Source organism: Caloenas nicobarica, chromosome 9 (genome assembly GCF_036013445.1).
Source record: "Caloenas nicobarica isolate bCalNic1 chromosome 9, bCalNic1.hap1, whole genome shotgun sequence".
In the NCBI taxonomy this organism is placed as follows: Eukaryota; Metazoa; Chordata; class Aves; order Columbiformes; family Columbidae; genus Caloenas; species Caloenas nicobarica.
This window is the reverse complement of record NC_088253.1, coordinates 15,566,807-15,589,762: the sequence shown is the minus strand read 5'-3', so window position 1 is coordinate 15,589,762 and position 22,956 is coordinate 15,566,807. Positions and strand designations below refer to the sequence as shown.

The 22,956-nt window shown below is 46.1% G+C and overlaps 1 protein-coding gene across 1 annotated transcript; it reads left to right on the top strand.

Moving 5' to 3' along the window:
* Positions 1 to 13,719: 13,719 nt before the first annotated feature.
* Positions 13,720 to 22,212, top strand: PLEKHF1 (pleckstrin homology and FYVE domain containing 1). The gene is made up of 2 exons (XM_065641247.1): positions 13,720 to 13,795; positions 19,239 to 22,212. The coding sequence occupies exon 2, from the start codon at positions 19,251 to 19,253 to the stop codon at positions 20,070 to 20,072; it is 822 nt and encodes a 273-aa protein (XP_065497319.1). The 5' UTR covers positions 13,720 to 13,795; positions 19,239 to 19,250; the 3' UTR covers positions 20,073 to 22,212.
* Positions 22,213 to 22,956: the final 744 nt, after the last annotated feature.

The window sequence follows — 22,956 nt, the reverse complement described above, 5'->3', positions numbered from 1 at the left end:
AGAAATCTCTTCCTGGTGTATTAATAAATTCAGTCTTATTTCTTTCAAGTCTCAGAATGAGCTCCTGGAGTCATGACATATGTGCATACTTTTGACTGAGACACTAATCTTAAAATATACAAAAATATATAATAATACATTATAGTTAGAACATTTATTATAATGTTCATGTAATAGTTTCTGGGAAGTATGCTATTACCAGAAATGCCAAAGGACTTTGGCTTGACCTCACAAATTTTAAATCAATAACCAAAATTGAATATAAACGCTGAAGTCCTCATATGCTTGTCAAAGGCAAAAGTTAAGACTTCAAAACCAAAACCTCAAGCATGACTGCACTCACTTGTCTGAGTCAGGGCTTCTCAGCTGAGCCACGTGGCTCCAGGAGTCCCAGGCTTGTAACACAATGCTTAGGGAAATGTGCTCCCTGTGTATGTGGGTCCAGCTGCCAACGCAGACCTGTGACCACAATCTTTGGCCATACTCTAGTGTACACACACTATCAGCCCCAAAATGGACTCTGCTTCATAGCACTGTTATTCTGGGAAGGAGGGAAAAACAGGATTATGCACTTCTCACATTTGTTAAAATAATCGCATAAATCTGAATAAAATTACTTTTTTTGGTGAAATTGTCTGCAACACTCTGCCATGCATATTCTTCCTCTAAAGGATTATTTCAAAATTATGGACTCGGAAATGTTCAGCTGGATAGTTCTTGGGTGGCTGAGGTGCTCACTGAAGAATTTAAATGATGTAATAGCGATTGAACACCCCATTATATGGCTGCCTAATTAATGTAAATGATAGTTATGTCTCACTCACAGAGGATTATTTTACACAGAGGAAAATCTACTCACTGCCACAGTAGCCATTTTGATAGTTTTTACAGGAGCAGTTGCATTATGGCTTCATTGAGTAAAAGGTAAGTAGCCGTCCTAAATAATGAAGATTGAAGGTTTAATAGTCCCAATAAAGAATCCTGCAGGTTTTTTATTTCAAAAATTAGAGTTTGATTGCAAGCGTATGATAATGAGAGGGAAAAGAGCACTGGCACGTGGAATCCTTCTGCAGCCCAGGCTCCTTGGGAACTTTCATTTGTTCTGCACAGAAAGATAGAAGAACAAGGACATTAAAAAAGAAAATAAGCTCTTCATGACAGCATGTCCAAGCTCCAAGCCTCTCCCTGTGACAACATTTCAGAGGATAAGGATATGCTGGATTGTGCCTGTAATATTTAGAAGGCTGACATTACTGGAACAGCTGCCTTCAGCTGATCACGTACACAAATATCCTCAAATAATGTGAAGAGCCCAACTTAGACCCATTTTAGTGATGATATGCAGACATAAGCCAGCCTTGCGAACTTGTCTCAGAACTGTAGCCTATTACAGCAACTCTTTTTTTGTGAGGCAATAGTCAAGGGACTCGGCATTTCTGTTACAAGACCCTATTTCCAAGGCTATATATCAGAGATTATAACAGCTATAAAAATTCAAATGAGATTTAAAACTTGGCATGAGCATTCTCACTTGGGATCTAGTATTTTTTAAGCAAATCTTTACCAGAAAAGCTAAAAGTTTACTTGTTCCACTTGTTATTTTAGGTCTCTGTTGCTATATAATTCTCAGTCTAGATTCTTAAGCACTCCCCATCGCAGTGCCCAAGTAATCTCTTTTCACAGCTGCATTTTCGGAATGGCAGTTCAGAGCTAGGACAATTGATTTGACATTTGTTTCTTCAAACAGCAAACTTCCAAGAAGGGTTTTAAAAGAACTTCTGTTCCAAGGCAGCCACTTTTTTTCAGCAGTAAAGCACCACATGTGTTTTAGCAAATAAAAAGTGGCAACAACATTAACCTGAATTATGGTGCCAATGACTACAAAACAAGCTGGCTGGGGATTTGCAAACACAATCTCCAGATGTCTGCAAGAGGTCTGATTTATCAAACACACTCTGAGCAGGATTTGCTGTGGGTTTGTATAATACTTCCTAATAAAAGAAGTCTGTAGTATTTCTTTACTGTCATTGTCGGTGAAAGGTGCTACCCTTATGAACGTCTTCCAGAAAGGTGAGTAGATCCCTTCGGAATAATTCACAGGATAAGGAGAGAGCCATAGACCCTAGAAATCAAAGCTTGGAATCACCACTGAGCAGGATGAAGCTGAAGGTTAAATATAGGGAGGAGAAAAAAAAGACTAGGAATTGGAGGCAGCCTCAAGAGGAAAACTCAGATAGTGCCAAGGAGAAGGCCAATGCACTCTGGCTGCAGGGGCAGGTTAGACTAAACACTAAAACTAAACACTAAATGCAAGCCATGGAGGTTGCAGTCGTATCAACACAGCCCGTGCCTATTTAAAATGCTTCCTCTGTGTGGGGCTTGAAAAGGACCACATTGAAGAGTAAAGGCCAGTTCTATCTCTGGTTTTGATCCTCAGCCTCGCTGCTGATGTGATGATGAGAAACTCTGGCTAGGCTTAGTTTAGAGATTATTTTTGTGATTATGATTCCCTGCCACACAGGAGCTGGACTGACACGAACACATCCTTTCCAAGCAGGTCTTCACACAACCCTCCCCACGGATAAGCCCTGCATACAAGTAATTCACCACTCATGTTAGTGGAAGAGTGGCAGAAGTACAGGCAGAAGCAGTGAGGCCATTAAATTTGTGTTCCCTCACCATTCTCACAGTTCTGCCATGCTGTAGTTTGGACTGAAAACTAATGCTTCATACAAAGAATATAGCGTCCCTTATATCATAGGCTCAATATCTGCGGGGGGAAGAAAAAAAGAGAGACATACTTATATAGGTGCACAGGAGTAAAATAAGTGAAACACATGATCCATACTTTAATTTTGCGCTTATAGTGCAATACCTCCTATTTGCAATGACTTGTAACAATCACTTTAGGACAGCACTGCATCCAGATAATTACCTCTGTTTCTGATTTGCTGCAGTGTTGGTTTTTTTTAGAAAAAAAAAAAAAGCAAAGTTGGGGCAATTCTTTAGGATTACTTAGAAAACCCAAGGCTTACCCAGAGAGTGATAATATCTTCTAGTTTTGAACAATGGCTTCTGTTTAAAACAAAATTAGTTACTAAGGTGAACAGATTGAGTAATCAAGCTCAATTAAGCATGCGCAATATGCACTGTAACAACATTCACTGGTGAAGTGATAAAACAGCTTTATTTTCTTTTGACTTCTGGCAGTCTACCTCAACCACCCATTCATTCCTACTTCTACCCAGCTAGTGTTTCCATGAAAATGTATCATGAATTTTAGCTACTTTGCCAAAGATATTGTTGGAGAAGGGGAAACAAAGAAAAACATCCTACAGCTACAAGCAGGAGACAACATTAGCGCCTACACAGGCATCGAGTTTTGATGGTACAGTCCATGCTCTGATCAAACATTGTGTTTGTGTAGGAGAGTGGTGGTGTGCTTTGGAAGACAAGCCACTTCTGGGGACATACATAAGCATGTTTCAAAAGACACTTTTCTTCCTATGCAGCAGAATGGTTTGTAGCTTCACGAAAACTACATTAACATCTTGTGACTTGGCTCTGAGGCACAGGTATTATTTTAATTCATTATTTTTGTTGTTGCTTTTGTTGCAGCTAACATAAAAACTCTATAGAATTCTCCTCACCTCCTTCTGTGCCCAGAGCAACACATTTTGCTTTGGTACCAGAAGATGGAGCCACATGCTCACAGTTCTAAAGTGATTTTTTTTTTCCTGTTGCAACAGAAAAACCACCCGAGAAGCAGATAGTGCCTAGAAACTGCTCCCTCACCTTAAATGAACTTGCCTTTTTACTGCGGCTGTGTGTACTGCTAATCTGGCGCATGCCTTACCGTATGTCAACTGCCTTTCTCAGATGTCTCCATAACAACTGAATCTCCCTTACTGAAAATATATTTTCTGAATTGCCTACCGTGTCAAAATGAAATCAAGAAAAACAGAACTAAACTAAGGCAGGCATTTCCAGCTGCTACAATATCACACTTTTCATCTCTTTCACGACAGGATATACTCTTAAAGGAAGTTATACATGTCCCAAAACCTTCAATGTAAGACACACAACTTCTCATCTTGTTAACAAGGTCAAACAAATGCAGATATGTTTTCCTCTGTGCCCTAAAGCTTAAAAGTATGTGCTCAGATGAGAGAATAGGCTAGGTTTGTACTCTGCAAACCCTTCAGCAGTCACTCAGAGCAGGCCACACATTTGATATGACTGAGACATGCCTTTGCCAGCAGTACGCTGCTGCCCAGTGTGACTAGTTGCCACAGGGTAGGGCATGGTTGGTTTTTCTCACTCTGTTGAAGGCAAATAAACCCCTGGTTCTGCTTCAAAACCTACTTGTCAAAAAAACCAAAACAAACCAAAACAACAAAAATTTTTTTTAAAAAAAAAACAAACTAAAAAAAAAAAAAAAACACAAAACAAAACACCAAAAGAACCAAAAAAAATCCAAACAGCAGCAGCTGCTGTACTACAGCTGCTCCCTCAGACCACGCTCTGGGCAGTTCCCACCTGCTGCCCTGCGGATACATCCAGGGTGTAGCAGTGGCAGGAGCATCTCTGACCCCCCGCAGCTCCACACTGAGCAGTGGGACAGTGAGTTTGCTAAATCTGCCCCTCAGCTGGCAGCGTGTGCTTGTCCCACTGCATAGAGCCACCTCCATGATACATTAAGATGAAAGGAGCCTTTGTAAAACGACATCCATCTGAGAAGAGAAACCCTTCACTAAATGTATTAAAGCCTATTAGGGCTTTTCTTTGTTGGCTACTTGCTCCATGTCAGCTGTATGCACAGCCAGTCTGAGAGAGATCAAAGCAAAATAACGGCATTCCTAATAAAGCCAGCAGAGATTTCTCAGGTAAAAATGTTTATTGTTGAAGAACACTGTCAGGTCATTCCACGTCCTTTCCTGACCTGGCAATGTCCCAAGTTACTACAGAACTGTTTTAAATACACAGACTTAACTATTCTTTCTGCCACTCTTTCAGACTGATTTCAGGCAGCAGAAGCAGGCCACTATTTTTAATCTCATACATACAACACCGAAAACTCTTTATAACAAATCCTCCACCACAACAGTTAACATTTCTCTAGTGGGACATTAAAAATGAAGTCAGCAAAACATTCTAGCAAAGTGGCTCACCAAACAAAAAAACATTTATTTTTTACAAAATTTAAATACAAGACAAAGCATGCTGCCTCTATAACCCTGAATTCTGCAACCTGCTATCGGCAGTAGATATTCACAAGTGGCTTCGGCTCTCACCAGCCCTTGGGGAGCCAACATTTGATGAGGGGAAAAAAAAAAAGGGTGTATGTAACACTGAGTGGAGGCCACAGCAGGTGGGATTGACACAAGTGTCATCCTCTAACCCAAAGCTTGTAGGTACCACAAAAAGGCTTCAGCATGTGGAAAAACTAGAGTAACAGTTACTACCTATTCTCAGATTTAATTTTAAAAATTGTACTTGCAAGCTTACGTCTAACAATTATTTAAAGGCATCCTGAGTGACAAATCTGAAGAAAAATGTCATACCAACCCTTTTTCTCCCACCATTTACTTCAGTGCTGCAGCCAAAAGCCCAATTACAGCTTTGGATGCCAGGATTTCTGACCAGTGTCTATATCACCCCCTGTATGATTTTTGGATAATAACTTAAAAACTTGCATTTGCTTCCTTTGCCTGTAATATATGAACAGTACTCAAAGTCCTCAGGGGAGTGCTGCATTTGGGAATCACTTTGTGGCTAGAAAAGCAGCCTGTAAAGGCATAAGAGAGCTGCGGGTTGGGAGGCTGCAGCAGGACAACCCCTCAACATGAAAAAAATGGACTTTCATACTCTTGCCATCTGCAATCTGGGTCCCTTGCAGAGCAGCCACAGCTGTAGCAGTGGTCCCACTCAAACTGCAGGAGGTGGAGACATCTCAGCCATGCACCCGGTGCACTCAGAGGTCAGGTGTGCAGCAAAACCACCTAAGGTGCCTGTACCATGCATCTACCAGGCTTAATTCACATTAGACTACAAAACCTACACAGGACACCCAGGCAGGACTTGCGTAGCACGCTAGATGTATCCCAAATACGTCACCTGCACTGTTTGTGCTCTCTCTACTCAGAGAAAGATGGAAATCCCAGACAGAAATACGGGATTTCTATTGTAGTTCTGCACTGAAATGAGGGCAAGCTGAGGAAGCAGAACAGGCCACACTCACACTGCTGATTGACTGCCATGTCTGCAAGATGGACAAGGCTTTGAAATCCTTTGTAAGGAGACCAAACATATCACTTAATAAAAACAAGGCATCCTACAATGAACCTCCCTTCCCCATATTTATTCCTCTCTAAACACAGCAGTGCACAGATTATAGGAAATGGTTTTACATTTAACTTCAACCCCAAGTGGTAAAGAAACGGATTGTATCTCACAATGTAAATTTGCATCTACCATCATTTAATGGATGTTTTATACATGCTATGTACTACTGTGTTTTTATGGAAAGGCAAAAAAATTACTTGGGAATTTGTTTTTAATTAAGCAATAAGGCTCAATGGAGTACTGCTATCATGCAATAAAACCACTCCTGGGGTGTTGTGAGGCATTTGGTCCAGATGAGTGCTTCAAATCACCCCCAGATTGTGATTAGATGATTACTCCCTGGAGTTAATATTAGATGGTTCTCTCTAGAGTTGTCTTACTGCTATTATAAAAAGTCTTCAACATGGGGAAACTAAGTAGCTTTTGTGCTTGAAGAAGATGAAGTTCGCAGTTTCGACTGTTGAGTGGCTGTCTGAACTGTGTGGGTCCCATAGATCAATTCACCTATTTAGCATGCGTGAAAGATCATCTCAGTGCATTTCCTTGACCCAAACAGTTTTACAATTAAGTGGCTTGCTTTCTTTCTTCTAGGAGAGGGAAGGATATAAAGAGCAAATAACACCAAAATAAAGCAATCCCAAGACAAGACGCTCAGGAATTTGATTCTGAGATATGTATTACTGGCTTTATCTGTTTGTAGGGAATAATAAGTCCTAATTGCTATTATGCTAATTGTATTAATGAAGGCTAATGCATGCAGTAGCAGTAAGATATTCTCCCAAGTTGGGTGCATGAGGAGGTACACAGCCTGAGGCACTTGTGGGGGTTCCCAAGCTAATGAATTCAAACAGCTCAAACGGTACAGTGCCAAACTGTGATGCCCTCCCCTGCCTCCCCCTGATCCTCTTCAGGGTTGAGGTTAGAAATATTCCATTCTAAGACAAACACACACAAAACCAACCAACCAACCAACAACAAAAAAAAACCCCACAGAAAACAAGAAACAAAGCTTCCTGCATATTTCAGTATATCAGTAAGAGGGAAATCTCAGGAAGACATTAACTCTTGCAGGTTCCTTCTACTCCCAAAAAGGCAGAATGGTGGCACATGTACATGGACAATTTTTGCACAGCTTGAGATGAAATACAGAGCAGAATCCTCAACTTCTCCTTCAGATGTCCCTCTACAGCCCACCACACACCTCTTATTACACAAAATCCCTCTGGTTTCTCAAGCAGGCAACAATTTTTACACTTCGCAAATTAAGATGTGATCTTTCACACATCCTCTGCGCCCTAGCCTGTACCACATCTCATACCCTGCACAGCCCAGGCAGCAATATACTCTCTAAAAGCCAACCAACCTCTCCTACCTGGTAAGAAAACCCCATGGCTTCTCCTTCAGCTCAGCACCTCTCCATTTAAAGATCCAGCCTGCCAATGGATGGCAATCCAGCCAAGCTGAGGCTTCCTCTCCTGGTTTCCAGGATGTCAGCAGAACACCTTGAAAAAAAACACTGCCTTTCTGTTTTCCCTTATATTTGAAGAACATGAAAGGAAACATGGATTTTCTTTTTTTTTTCCTTTCCCCTTTCACAGAGCTCTCTGCAATATGCACTTGATGCATAAAACTTCCCCACGCAATCACAGTAGATGCCTTCCTACAGAAAAGACATTGATGTGGGGCAAGGTGTGGGTCCTTTACAAAGAGATGATTTTTCTTTTCTGAGTGACACACACTCTCAGCCCGGGCAGCAGTTCCAAAGAAAAGAGACCAAAGGATGTTCTTCACATAAATAGAAGCTATATCCATGGGTAAAGCAGGGCTTATGAATGAAACACTTTTAGATGTCTTTGACTAAACAGTCAATCATAGGTGAACGCATTTACATCTTTTTAAATTAACTGATGATTATCATGCTCTTGTTCCTGTGCTTTTTTCCCTCCACTTAAATATTTGAAATGCCTTATCTACCTAAGTTTAGTGTTTGAAATACCTAATTGTTCACCATGATTTATACTCTGAATACGAGATCACTGTTTAAATAGAATAGCAATGATAGGAAAAGAGTTCAGATGAAGAACATGCACAGAATGATGTTATTCTGAAAGGAAGGCTGAGCCCAAAAGATGCAATACTCCCTTACAGCATGGTGCAAAATGCTTTCAGTAGCCTTTTTAGACACATTTCTTTTTTCACATTAATTTCATTCTTTTTTTTCCTCTAATATTACACTCCTCTCTGCACTGGATACCTGCATGTTTTCACAGTTCTGAAATTTCATACTTTCTTACCTCTTTCTCACCTCCCCCTTTCATATTTCAACCAGAACCTGCTCCCATTACCGGGGAACACTACTCAGAACTAGCGGTCTGGCAGCATGCCAAACCTACTGCTCGTTTGTCAGTGCATACTCACCTGTCCTCCTTCTCTGAAGATAACAAACTTCTGAGCTTTCCCTGTTGTACGCCCCTGTACTGGGCAGCTCTTGGGTGCAACCTGGAGACTCAGGGCAACTGACCCACTTGATCAATCCACTCAGAAAATGAACATGAAGCTCTTGCTGTTAAAGATGAAAGAAAGCATGGGTTAGTGACACAACCTGAGAAAACTGAGACTACGTAACCTGGATTTTAAATAAAGCCTTTTCCACTGAAACAATGCAACTCCTTCCTTGCTTGGACCCACTCACTTTTCAGCTAAAAAATACCTTTCAAACCAACAACCACATGGGAGAAGCCACAGAGCTGTCACAGGACATGTGGCGCTGGTGCTCTGGGAGGCACGGAAAGGGCTGCCGGTGTGGGATGCTCGGGGTGTTTCTGCACTGCGAGGCACATCCATGGGCCTGGCAGCAGCAGCTTCCCACTCACCACCGCACATGCCCAGCGCCAGAGGTCCAGCGAGCCCTCCTAACATCCACCACACTCCTGCACACTCTCCACTTGACCCCACAGGCATAAATCAGTGTATTTGCTTTGCCCACGGTTTTAAGTTTCAGGTTTTATCATGTCTCCTGCTCACAGTATACTCTATCACGCAGAATGGTACACACAGATGACATCGGATAAAGAACACTTCAGTGACAAAATATCCTGAGTATTTTACAGTTAAGAGGGGGGATATAAATGGAACTACATATTACATGCTGATCCAAAACAGAAATTAAAACTCTTGCCAAGCTTTACATCAGATCTTCTAACCACTTCTGTGATTACAGTTACAGACCACTGTGAAGAGAACAAGTTATTAAAACTGAAATCGGCTTAGCAGGGAAACCCCTAGCATTCTTCTCTCCCACTGTATGTTTCACCACTGCTATTTATCACTTAAAATTAAGAAGGAACAAGCAAAATACCTTATGCCTTCACAGCACAGAGATCTACAGACAACTGCCAAAGCTTAACACAAACACCAGCCCACAGCCTAAAGACAGCATGGGTTTGAAACCCTTCTCATAGTGCTGACAAACACGTGTCTTCTTTTACTGGGGAGAACACACCCCCTTCTTTCTTTTTCCTAGGACCCATCCAAGAGTAAATTATTACACAGCATTTAGATTTATCATCTGCTGTTTACCTGCTTGGTCATTATTTGTTGTTCAAGATTTCAGATTCAACTCTACCTAAAGGCCAAGCACAGCACTGCACACGTGATCAGCAGAATGGGCCGAAGGTTTGAGCAGGGAAGGGCAAAGCACAGCAAACACAAAGGCTCTTGTGATGCAAACTTGCAACTTTAGAATCTGCAAGGCTGAGTGGTTTTGTGTTCCTTGCACACGACAGCTTTTGCAATTATCACTGAGATTTCTGAGCTGGGACATGACCCTGCGGTGAGGCACACGGGGCCATGAGTCAGGAGCTCTGGGGGATGTTCCTCGGCCTTCCAAGTGATTCACTCTGAGCCAGAGCCTGTTGCTGCTGAAAACAATAGCAAATAACCCTTTATTCCTGTTTCAGCAATCACACGGCATATGACCATACGTAACTCTCCAAGTTTTTAGTTTTACTTCATTTAAGGAGGGTACAAAACCTCAAACGGTTCTTAGAATTTATGCCGCACTTCAAAATCCTTAAAGTGCTGCATACATGCAAAGCACAGTAGCGCCATTGTAAAAACAAAAGCACATTAATTGTGTATCACTTCCTTACGCAAAGGGCAGAGGAGCAAGCAGGTTTCAAGGTTGATTTCAGGAATATACCCATCATACTGACAATTGTTTTGCAGCCAGGCTCCCAGGAACAACTCAGGAAGTGGCACCTTCCCACCAAGAGAGGCCGTGAGGACACAATGACCTTCTGAAACAGGTTGTCTGGCAGCAGTTCCAGCGCGTGTGGACTAGTGATACATGGGAAAATGATGCTCTGAAGTTTCAGTCTGAGTGGGGCTGCAATTTCTGCACCGTCAGACTTGTAAGAACCTCATTTCTAAAGCACACAAGTGATGTTGGTAGTGCTTCAGACACAAATCAATCACGGCAATTCATACATTTCCAAAATAGGCTGATTAGTTGAATCCACCAGGAGCCAGATCACACAAACATTCATCCCTCCGTGCACACCGCAGTCTCACAGAGCATAGGACAGAGATTATTCATGCTTACAAGTAACCCGTATAATGAACACACGTTGATTTATTCACTCATTAAGTAATAGGAGTATTCCAAGCTCAATTCAATAAAATTTCCATAGCTAAAAGCTGTCTTGTCTGCTGATGAAATGCCCCATGTAGTCAATTAGTTAAAAACACTGCCTATCCTTTGATCGCAGAGGGTTTCTAACATCCCAAACTGAATCTCAATATTGAATTTTATTCAAAATAATTTTATCAAATGCGTTTTGTTTTCGTTTTTTAACATGCACTAACCATACACTGAGCTCAAAATTAAACAGATGTCTTTGTTACTATTATAATCTAATCTTTTCCTGCAGGCTGTTGTAGTAATTTTGCCACTAGAAGAGAATAAAAAGCCATTTTCTCCCCTGCAGAGCTTACCTTTGGCTGACTCAGCTAAGCAGCTGCAGTTTCCTTACTTGCTTTGAAATTATTGCATCCCAGTTAAGCAAGATATTTCTGCTACTGAGAAACAAGTGGTTTTGGAGAAAATGACAGAGGCAATAGTTCAGATCATGCAACTGGAGCAAGGTAAAGAGACTGTAAAAGCCAGTAATTTGGGCTGCAGCTTTTTCAAGCGGTCTCACAAATGTTTCACTTTTACAGCCAGGGAAAAAAAGAGCTCCTGAGCCTGCCTATCAAATAGCTCTTAAGATTATGGGTTAAACTCTGAGTTTGTATCTCAATAAGACATTAAAACAAGGATGTAGCAGCTTCCAAAACAACCAACAGATAGTCAGCTCTCAAGTGCAACTGGTTAATACTGACCAAATGCCCAGCGCACACCTAGGGCTTCCTTTGCCTTGTGCAGCCGCTGCCTGAACACACCTCCACTTCTGACCCAAGAAGAGGAAAGCAGAAACAACCTTCAAATCCCAGGCTGTTTGGTTAACCCAGTGCTACGTTTGGCTGACACGTAATGATCACGGCCCGAGTGACCTCACTGAGAAACAAGAAGAAAAATAAATCAAAGTACTACATCTCAGTGATAAAGACTATGAATAGGATAACATGCAAGCAATTTCAGAATAATTTTAGCACACAGGAAAACAAAACAAAACCAAACCCACACACAAAACAAACAAAAAACCCAACTAAACAAACAAACAGAAAGACACTTTAAGAGTAATAATCTATGTCTGGTTAGATGTGAATTATCCTGGCAGCTAAGACAAATTCTGACATATTTAGTTCAGCACATTGTATATTTACAGTTAGCTTTATGTAAAAAAGCATTTTGTTGGGAATTTATTTCTAGGCTGGGCAGATCTGCCCAGGTCTAGCAGATTGCTCGCAAGGCAGCCAGAACAGAGATAGCTGGTGTCTGGGCTCAACACTGAATGGCTCTGTAGTGAGAAATGGTCTGCAAGGGCTCTGCCCTTCCTTCAACTGACAGACCACTCAGTCCTGCTTTCCCACAAGGACAGAAGACTCCAAAGCCCTAGAAAAAAATGGAAAATCAGTGCTCAGCCCAGCAGCCTGCCCTGAGTAGCGAGCTCTCTTCTCTCAGGTTTTCATAAGTCTGTTAACAACCCCACAGTCCTCTCTAACTCTCTCACCACCAGGGAGCCACGTACTGCAATTAGCTTAGTCCATGTCCACACTCATCTGATCATCGGATACAAAGCATGAAGAAATAAGGTCTCTTGGAAACTCTTCTGACTGCCCAAGCACTTTAGCTCTGAAGTGCACCACAAGCTTCCCAGCCCACATTATTACCAAAGAAAACGAAAACCTGGGAAAAAAAAAAACGTTTCTAATACCTTGACAGCTCCATCAGTTCCGATTAAAAATAGAAAAGCTATTACAGAAAGTGAACAAGCACCTGAATTATAGATCAGCACAGGCCTGGGTAGCCAGGAGTTGTTTTACAGCACCAAACAAGGACCAGAGCTCGGGTCACTCACATCTCCAGCCCAGGCCGCCTGCAGCGGGTGCTGAGGGACAACCAGAGCCTGCGGACTCAGGGACAACCAGAGCCTGTGCTCTCAGGGACAACCAGAGCCTGTGGACTCAGGGACAACCAGAGCCTGCGGACTCAGGGACAACCAGAGCCTGCGGACTCAGGGACAACCAGAGCCTGTGCTCTCAGGGACAACCAGAGCCTGTGGACTCAGGGACAACCAGAGCCTGCGGACTCAGGGACAACCAGAGCCTGTGGACTCAGGGACAACCAGAGCCTGTGCTCTCAGGGACAACCCAGAGCCTGTGCTCTCAGGCAGCGACAGCAGGGACAGAGGGACGGGCGCTCGGCTGCCCGTGGCACACGCAGCCACCGAGGAGGCACAGCCACGGCAAGAGACCCCCCTGGGGAGCCCCCGAGAGCACCAGCCCCAGCGTTGACCGGGCATGGGCTGAGGAGAAAAGGCAGGCAAGGCCTAAAGGCGCCTGAAGGGCCGCACGCCCTGGGCCAGCCCGCGGACAAGTGCTGAAGGGCGCGGGCGCCCCGAGGCAGCGCCGGGGAGCGGCTCCGGCCCAGGGAGGGACTAACGGGGAACTGGCCCATGGAGCGACTACCAGACAGCGGCCCCGGCCCGCGGAGTGTCCGGCAGCTCCCGGCTCTGAACAGAGGACCACAGCGGCTCGCGCCCGTTCCCGCCCCACGGCGGGGAGGCCCCGCTCGCGCGCCCCCTGGCGGCGTTTCGCCCCGCCCGTCGCCGCTTGCTCCGCTCCGCCATTGGCCGCCACCCAGCGAGGGGGCGTGGCCCCCCGCGGCGCACGGTGCCCGAGCGGCGCCCATTGGCCGTCAGGCGCGGGGGTGGGCGGGGCCGCGGGAGCGCAGGCCGGCCCGGCGGCGGAGCGGCCGGGGAGCGGCGGCTGGGGCTGATCCGCGGAGGTACGGGACCGAGTGGGGCGGCGGGGGGGACCCAGCGCGGCGGCCGGGCTGGCGGGCAGCTCGTGCGGAGGGGGAGAGTTTTGGGAGAGTCGAGGCTTTCCGCCGCCGGGCCGGTGCGGCGGGAGGGGAGCGGTCTGGCGGTTGCGCTCCGTTGCTCGGACCGCTGTAGGAGGGGCTGGGGGGGCAGTGCTCGCCGGCGGGAGGACTCGGCCCTGCGGGGTTCGCCGTGCGCCCTGCCCGCTTGGGAGCGGTGCACACCCGCAGGTTTCCCGTCACGCGTGTGCCGTGTCCCGCCCGCGGGGGAGCCGCTCTGCAGCGCCCTGCTCCGTGCATGGCCCGAGCACCGGGCCGAGTGACAGCTTAGTTTTTTTTTTTGGAAAGGACTCAAGTTGCCAAGTTTGACCATGTGCCAAAACCACAGAAACTGATCCCGTTGCAGGGTTGTAAGAGGAATCCCCCACCTTTGGCCACACGTGTCCTCTAAACGGCACATGGGCTCTCAGGCATTGGGAGCAATCAACAATTCGTCTCTTGCCTTGGTGATCACCCACCCTCGCTGGCACTCCTGCGTATGTCATCTGTCGCGAGCTCTTGTCCAGCCAGAGCCTGTAATGCGTGGCCTGACCAAATGCTATGACCTTAGTCCTACCACCTCCAGCTCCAAAACCCAAGAGTTCCTTATGGGGGTCTCTGGAGAGTGGCCAGTCACCAGGTTGACACTGATGAGTAGTGGAGCGGGGAGCAGGAGCTGCCCATGGAGCGCTGCCTCGCTGCACTGCTGAGCATCTGTGTGTGGACAGGGAGCAGGGGAGGGGGGATGAGGCTCTTCCTTGAGTTTCAGGTTTTCCTTCTCCCCATACAAAGCTGGATGCCTCTGAGCCTGGGTGGCAGGTACAAGAACCAACTGCTGGTTTTTGTAGCGTCACTCTGAGCCCCTCAAAAGCCACTGGTCAGCTGTCCCCTCACTCTGGCCCTGCATGCCCTAAGTCCTGGGCATGCTGAGAAACAGCAGCAAGCAGCTCAGTAACTTGACTAGTCCAAATTCCACTGTGATTGGCAGCATTTCTCAATCAAAAGCCTGATATGGCAGTCATTCCCCAAACCTACGTGTACTGAATCAGGTTCCTCATGAGCACAGCTGGAAAGGGGTTGCCTCAGCCTGAACCCCTTGCCCCCAGTGGCCCAGTGGCTACAGCGTGCCAGGAAGGAGGGAAAGGCAAGCCGAAATCCCCTCGGGCAGGAAAAGGAGAGGAAGTGGGTTTTTCTTGCTCTAAATGCCTGCTCTGGCCAAAAAAATGGCTGCATCCTGCTTACTGTGCTTGGTGAGGAATAGCTTATGCCAGCCCTAACTCCAGGAGAGACTTCTCAGCTGAGCAAAGCAGAAAGAGGGAGTAAGAGAGAGCTGCAGAGAAATGAGGCTCGGGGGATTTTCTGCCGGCAGACCGCAGCAGTCAGATCTGCTGTCAGCGCACTAATACTCATGGACCATCCCTTGCCTGTGGTATGCATTAGGTATGCAATGAATACCAAGACTGTCAGTTCTGTTTGACAGCAGGAACTGAAGAATCAGGTAGAACTGCTCACTGCATTGCTGCACTGAAGCCTTAGATACATACAGACTTGAAAAACATACCCCAGACTCGCTGACCCAGGAGCTTAAGTTGAAATGCTCTGGCTGGCATGCATCAACATGGCTGTTTATAATCACAAGTGAACAAGTGCTCATTGTTAAAAAACATGGCTTGCTTACTTCTGGAGCAGACTGCCAAATAGTATTTTTTTTCCTTTGAATATCAGTTGTATGCACTGAGTTATATATTCACCGCATAACATTTGATCACATGCAGAACCAACAGATTGTGACAAAAAAAAAAAATCTCAAACTTTGCTATACCAAAATCTCCCGTGAAAAGTAGCACATCAGTAAAGTGCATCTTCCCACTCTCATTTCAACTGTGCAAGCTGCTGCCGCACATGGTGCATGTGCATATCACTTGGTAATAAGCACTGTGATCCTGCTGACCTGACAGGACAAACTTGAACAAACAGGAAGAAAAAAAAACAAAATGGATCAAATAGGTTAGAATTTATATCCTCATTTTTATACCTTATCACTGTTGTTCCGAAGGGAGAGGCTCCCAGTAAAGGGGAATTTACCAAATTCACGTAGAAGTTCCATTCCAAAGCCAAACTGAGTATTCTTTGCAGTGAGTCACTATATTAGCATGAAATCGGTTTCTATGTGATTACTCAAGCTGAGTGCTATCTGAAACTTGGGGCAGGATTGATCTCGCATGCGGTGGGATGAGGCGAGTCACCCTCTGCAGACAGCTGTTTCTCCCCACTAACTGAAAAGGGAGCCTGTAGACAGATGGAGTTACTTGTCCAAGTCTAAAGACAGGCAGTGTGAATCCCATTCCTCCCATTTTTTTACTGCTTTGTGTGTGTTTGTGCTGTTCTCCAGGCATTTACGCCGGAGGGGAGAGAGATGGAAGAAAAATGCTGTGCTTTTGCTTCCCTGGGAAAACTCCTTTGGGAAATACCCAGGGCTGGAGCAGCAGCTGACAGTCTTAGCAGGGAAGATTTTCCCAGAACAGAGTTAGCTTCTCTTTGGTTAACTCATGGCATTTTAAGTACGTAACAAACCAGAAGGTAGAAGAATAAGGAGATGCCCTGCAGGTGGAAGCGTGATGTGTGATAAGATCTGGCTTTCATTTGTTTCACGTTGCAGGACTGTGTCGATCCCCTGTCCACCCTCTTCTCCCATTGCTCCATGCAGCAAGTCCAAGAGCTTTCTGGTCCGTGTAGGGGCCCAAATCAATACAACAGCTAAAGCTGTCACAGCAGCAGCGCTTGCACTCCTCTGAAAATGAGCTTATGTTTCCTGGCTCTTTGCAGACACGGTCTTTATATCTGACAAGATATTTTAATTTCCACTGGGATCGAGTACACAGAGACCCCTGGAAATAGAGTTGTCTCAAGTACCATACTCACTGCAGAGATCAGACCATGCTTCTAAAACACATAAAATAAAAGTAAGCGACACAGGCTAAGAGCTGGGGCTCCGTAACCCAGAAACACAAGGAAGCGACACCGGTGGGAGCAGGATTAACTGCTTGGTTTATCCCACTTCGTGTTGCTGGTGCCAGAAATTCTTGACAGTATTTTCTTGCATTTGCGGCCTTTCCACACCAAACTTCCCAAGCTGTAATTTCAGTTTTTCTTTTTTTCCTTTATTATTTTGTGTGCATATCTTGCTGTTTCACTCAAAAGCTCCTCATCCAAGGATTTGTTTGCAAGGGACCTCAAGAGACCACATCCCAGGGTAGGGATAACTCCAGATATTCAAAGTGAGGGAGTTTAGTGTTCGGTTCTGGACTGTAGTTTGCCCAGTTTGTTTGTTCTTCAGGCTGATTTGTGTATTTAAGAGGGAGAAAAAACACATTCTGCATCGTTGTAATATAGAATAGGTTTGAATGTATATCCTGCGGCAGAGCAGCTCCTTCGGTGTGCAGGTCCACTCGGGCTGACAGATCAAGGAGGGGAATGGAGCCTTTCTCCTCTCTTGAGGGCAAGTAATAAATCCTTTCACGCAACTTCTGCGTGTCCGTACTGAAACGGCAGGCTGGTTGGGACATCACTCCAGCCACTGCTCATGTCATAACACCCCATCTAGCTGCAGCATAGCCCTGGTCAGAGCATTGCAGTTAATTGTAAATTGCCCTCCACACTGGAGAACGTGCACATGAGTGGATGTGCTTGATATTGTCCAACTCCGTCAAATCCATTCTGGTGCTTCAAGGCCCTGAAGATCCATGTCCTTCCAGAAGGAAATTGGAGGCCTTGGGAGACCCCGGAGAAGCCAGCTCTTCAGGAGCACCGGCCACACAACACTTCTCTATGAAAGCTATTTCTGCAGGGTAAGTCACTTCATTCAGGTCCCCTGGGGCTAAAACAATGCCTTAGCTTTGTGCAGGACGTCCCAACCTGCTCTGTAGAAGAAAATTCTGGGAACTCAGAGGAGTTGACTGGTCTGTCTGCCAGATAGCTCAGGCAAGAGGTAAATGGCACGTTGCAGCCTTGAGCGGAGGCTCTGTGGTTTCCATCTGGCATACCGAAAGGGCGATTTGAGGTGAAGGGTAAGGAAGAATGTGAATCAGCATTGTCCCAAACACACAGGACCAGGTGTGTTGTCCTCCTCCTCTTCTGTTTCTCCTCCAGCCTCTATGGCTACAGGGACTCTGGCCAAGGAGGACAGGGACAGTGGTGGAGAGCAGCTCTGCAGCAGTGATTCTATGAACCGCTAACCAGGGCGACACACGTCCCTGTGATCTCGCAGCCGCCTCGTGACGGCTGAGCTACCTCTCTGGAGGAGGAAATGACTCACGTTCCTGTGGCCGGCCGGCCTCGGGCAGCAGCTTTCAGTGCTGGAGAGGCTACGTGCAATGAAAAATGGGACTTAACAGCATAGAGCACTTTCCTTACGGCAAACTACCAACAGCGAACATTGGCTTTCACTTCAAAGTTACCCTTACCTAGGTTTTTCTATTAAAAAAACCAAAACAAAACGAAACACCAGGTTATCGAAACCCCAGATGGTATGAGAAGGAGGGTGCAGAGGTGTGGGAAGGGATGAGCGTGTTGCCTGCCACTTCCCCTTCAGCAGAGATCAGACTATTTTCACAATGATGTGTCTTGTAGCTGGAAGCGCTGGAAGCACCAGCAGCCCTGGCGTAACTGGGGTAATGGAGGAAGGGCTTGACTTGTGTGGGTTTATCCACATAGCGAGTGCTTTTTTCTTTTTTTTTCCTCCCCTTTTTGTCACGCAGGAAGAAGCAGTGGGAACAAGTGATACTGCACTGTTTGTTCCTGCCTCAGCTCTGGCCCAAAATGGTGTGGGGTGCGTGTGTCTGTAACTAATCCTCAAGAAAGCAGGTGTGCCGTCAGAAACGGGAGGCTTGCTCCCAAGGCCACGGATCTCATCCCTGAGCCCCTGTCCCGCTCAGCATCACTTAGCTCCCAGCACCAACAGGGATAGAAAGGGGGGATCCTGGTACCCTTCAGCTGTCACAGTATGGTAATCCCTGAGCACGTACTTCTACTTGCAGAAGAGCGGGTTCAGACCAACTGGCCTCCTTTACTATGGGCACACAGTTATACTGGGAAAAAGTACAGCTATAATGGAAGAGCTGGCTCTGCCTTCAAGGGCTTCCGTTGCTGCAAACTGAACTCTCACAATATAGACTGTTGCAAAGTAGGGTCAGAAAGTTTGAAGATTTAATTTAGAAAGGTAATGAACTAAAGTGAGGAGTGGTAAGGGGATTACTCGTAACCTTGGGTTGCATTAGGAGCGTCTTACCTGTGCATACATTTGCTGCTCAGCCTCACCCCGGTGCAGATGTTCGCAGCTTCACCACTTCCCTCTTTATTTTCCCCTCCTCAGAGCAAGCTGGAGATGGTGGACCATCTTGCAAACACTGAGATCAACAGCCAGCGCATTGCTGCGGTGGAAAACTGCTTTGGGGCTTCCGGGCAGCCCTTAGCTGTGCCAGGACGGGTCCTTCTAGGAGAAGGGATTTTAACCAAAGAATGCCGCAAGAAACCAAAGCCTCGCATTTTCTTCCTTTTCAACGACATCCTCGTTTACGGCAGCATAGTCATCAACAAAAGGAAGTACAATTCCCAGCACATCATTCCCCTTGAAGATGTCACTTTGGAGACGCTGCCAGACACCTTGCAGATGAAGAACCGCTGGATGATTAAAACCTCCAAGAAGTCCTTTGTGGTTTCCGCGGCCTCCCTCACGGAGAGGAAGGAGTGGATCAGCCATCTGGAGGAGTGCATCAGGCACCTGCTGACGAAGACGGGCCGGCAGCCCTCCACGGAGCACGCAGCCCCCTGGATCCCCGACAAGGCGACGGACATCTGCATGCGCTGCACGCAGACCAAGTTCTCCACGCTCACCCGAAGGCACCACTGCCGCAAGTGCGGCTTTGTTGTCTGCGCAGACTGCTCCAGGCAGAGGTTCCTGATGCCCCGGCTGTCCCCCAAGCCCCTGAGGGTCTGCAACCTGTGCTACAGGCAGCTGCTGGCAGAAGAGAAGAAGGAGGCGGAGGCAGATCGCAGGCAGCCGGAGCCTATCGGCTCTGCCATCCCGGCCTACGAACCCTCCAGTGGCGATGACAGCGACAAGTCTGACGATGACAAAGCTGACCAGTGGCCAGCAGACACAGAGTTTTATACCTCAGAAGTATCCTGGTCATCTTTCCATAGCTGACCTTGGGAGTTGGTGGCATTTAGACATCAGGAAGCCAGCTTCTGGCCTCCAGTGCATGTCCTTCTTGATGTTTTCTCTGGAGGGAAGGTGGATCTTGGCCCCTGTGCATGGTGTCTGTGTGAGGAGCAGAGATGGGGTTACCCCTCTCAGAACGTGTCCCATACGACACACGCACAGAGAACAACAGCTCGGTGAAGAGCAGGGACTGCAGCAGAGACCTGTGGATCAGCCTTGGCCAAATGAACTCACCCTTCAGTGCCTTAGTCTTCCCGTCTGCAAAAATAGAGCAATACTAACTTCTTTTCTCAAATGATCTTTGAGATCGGCTCTCGGGAGAAAAAGGAGCAAGAAATCCTGGACTTAAACGCGCTTACCTGCTAGTGGTGTGTTCCTGTCGTGGTGAGGGGCACACTGGATGCCATTTTCCATGAGCATTGCATCCACATCAGAAATCCTCATTGCAAACCTGCCAGCCTGAGGGGATGGCCTCTCATCCCCACATGGCAAGGTCTGCACAGGCTTCCATGTCTGCACCCAGGTCTCTCAGCTTCATAAGCACTAAGGAAATGGTGCTTCGATTGCAGGGAGCTCATATGAGGCTCAGTGTGAGCAGCCTCAGCGAAGTGCTGGAGCATCCAGCTCTCTCACGTGGAAAGAAGCCATTGCGGTGGTACTGGGTCAGGAGGAGGAAGGAGAGGGGAAAGGGACAGGTACAATTAGACAGAGGAGTAAAATAAGGAGGGAGAGGCTTAACCGCAGTTGACTCAACTAACTGCAGAGCCCCAGATCTCAAAACCAGGCAGTTCCAACAGATTACCAGCAATGTGATGAACTCAAGCCTATCAGGCAAAAGGATAGCCCAGGGAGGACTTGTTAAAAGTCTTTAAAAATCTAGGCAAATGCCCCAAGTTGAGATCCTATGAAACACAGCACTTCCACTTCCCTCCCAAGACATTGAGTGTTCATTTGTGGGCTCACCTCACATCTACCAGTCTCATGAGTCCAAAGTTAAGGTCATTTATATATTTCCAGGATTGGAGCCTGAGACTTTACAGTTAACTCGAGATCAACTTTAAAGTTCAAATTAAGTTAGCAAGAAACTGCGTCTATTCAAGTATTCTGTCATAGTATAGTGTGGGGGTAAATATACTGAAAATCAGACAACAGCAATTGTTTTGCAGCAGACATTTCTACAAACTCCGTTATTACTTTTAGTATATTTTTGTATTATGTATTCTATGCTCTGGAAAAGGAGCATGGCTGAGAGTACACTGCCAATTGTACAAGCTTTTTCCTTACCGTGACCTGTTCCAAACAGTGAATTGCCTGCCAGACGTAGGGGGTTTTAAATTTCAATTCAAAGTAATCATTCTTACTGCCTTTTGTAAACTGCCACTGTTCCAATGAATTTGTATCACTTGCCTGTGTGTGAATAAAATCTGGCCAACAGGAAGAAGCCAAGAAAATACAACAAGAAGGCATCTTGTTATTTAACAAGAGTCTTAATCAAGAGCTGGGATGCGTGCTCCGGTTCAGGCCCAGCCAGCCAGCACGAGTTCTGACTCCTCAGCTGTGGGGTGAATGCTCTGGGTTTCTCTTTGCTGCTTAAAGGTAAGCGTGAGTGAAAACATTGCCCAATCTGATGCTGCCTTTTTATTTATACCGTGTTATCACCCAGCCAGGTTTCCCCAAGTGTTTTGCAATCCCCTGCAGTAGTCTGTATCAATCGAAACAGTATTTTTCTGGTGGGGGCACAGCTTAGAGCAGGTCAACAAACCTTATGACCTAAGCAGATGGTTCTGGGTTTTAAAGCAATAAGTACACAGAGTTCTGTTTTTTCCATCCCTCTCCAAACTTAGTTCATAACTCCGCACGGCGGCGATTGTTTTTATAATGCCTCCCTCCCACCGGAAGGGTGTACATGCTATGCAAACAGAAAATGACCTTAAAAACAAACAGCCGTTAGAACAGTTCACAAGCCAAAAATAGCCCAGCTGCTAAACCCACGTCCATAGCTGACATTCCAGTTCCCTGCTCCAGAGGCAAAGCTCCCATTTTCTTCCTAGTAGCTGGCTCCAGAAATGTATTCCAGTTTTGAACCTACTAACCTACTCCTTAATTCTCTTGGAGATCACTTTTCTTTATCTTATGCGTCCAAAGGTCCTACTGTTATCAGCCCCAAAAGAGCTATGAACTGTTTTTATCCACTAATGAAGGACAGGCACGCCTCTAACAAATGTCTTCTTGTTGAGAAAGAGTTTTTCTTAATCACAGCAGGAAAAAAAAACAAAAAAAACCCCACCACACAAAACCCAAACAAACCAATTCCCCCAAAGCCAACCCAGCCTCTTTTTTCTGTGCATGCTGTGGTTGATGGCCTCTCTAGAAACACACATACCTTCCAGCAATGGGTACGTCCCTGTTCCTTACAGGAGGTGGGTATGGAGAAGAGTCAGGGTGGAAAAGCCATGACACTCTTGTGAATAATGGAGAACAAGGGGGATTCACGTCACATACACACACTGCTGTTTTGAAACGTGGTGTTTTGGATCCAAGGAGGTGCACATGAGCATTTGCGCTTCCAGAGGATTTTTACCTGTGTGTGTTGCGGTGCCTTCTCCCAGAGCCCTCCCCATCACTCCGTGTAGCTCCCAGCCGTGCCGGCAGCATCGGGGAATCGCGCTGCAGCCGATCAGGGAGGTCTGCTGAGGCGAGCACGAGTTCAAGATGACATTTCACATGGAAGCCCCAAGTAACCTAGTGATTCTTAAACTGTTAATGCATATGGTGAAAGAAGCCTGCCCAGGAAAACATGGGGAAATTTAAACAAAGCCTCTCCCCACCTCTCCTGTTGTTTTATTAGCAAAGCTGGGGAGCTCAGCAC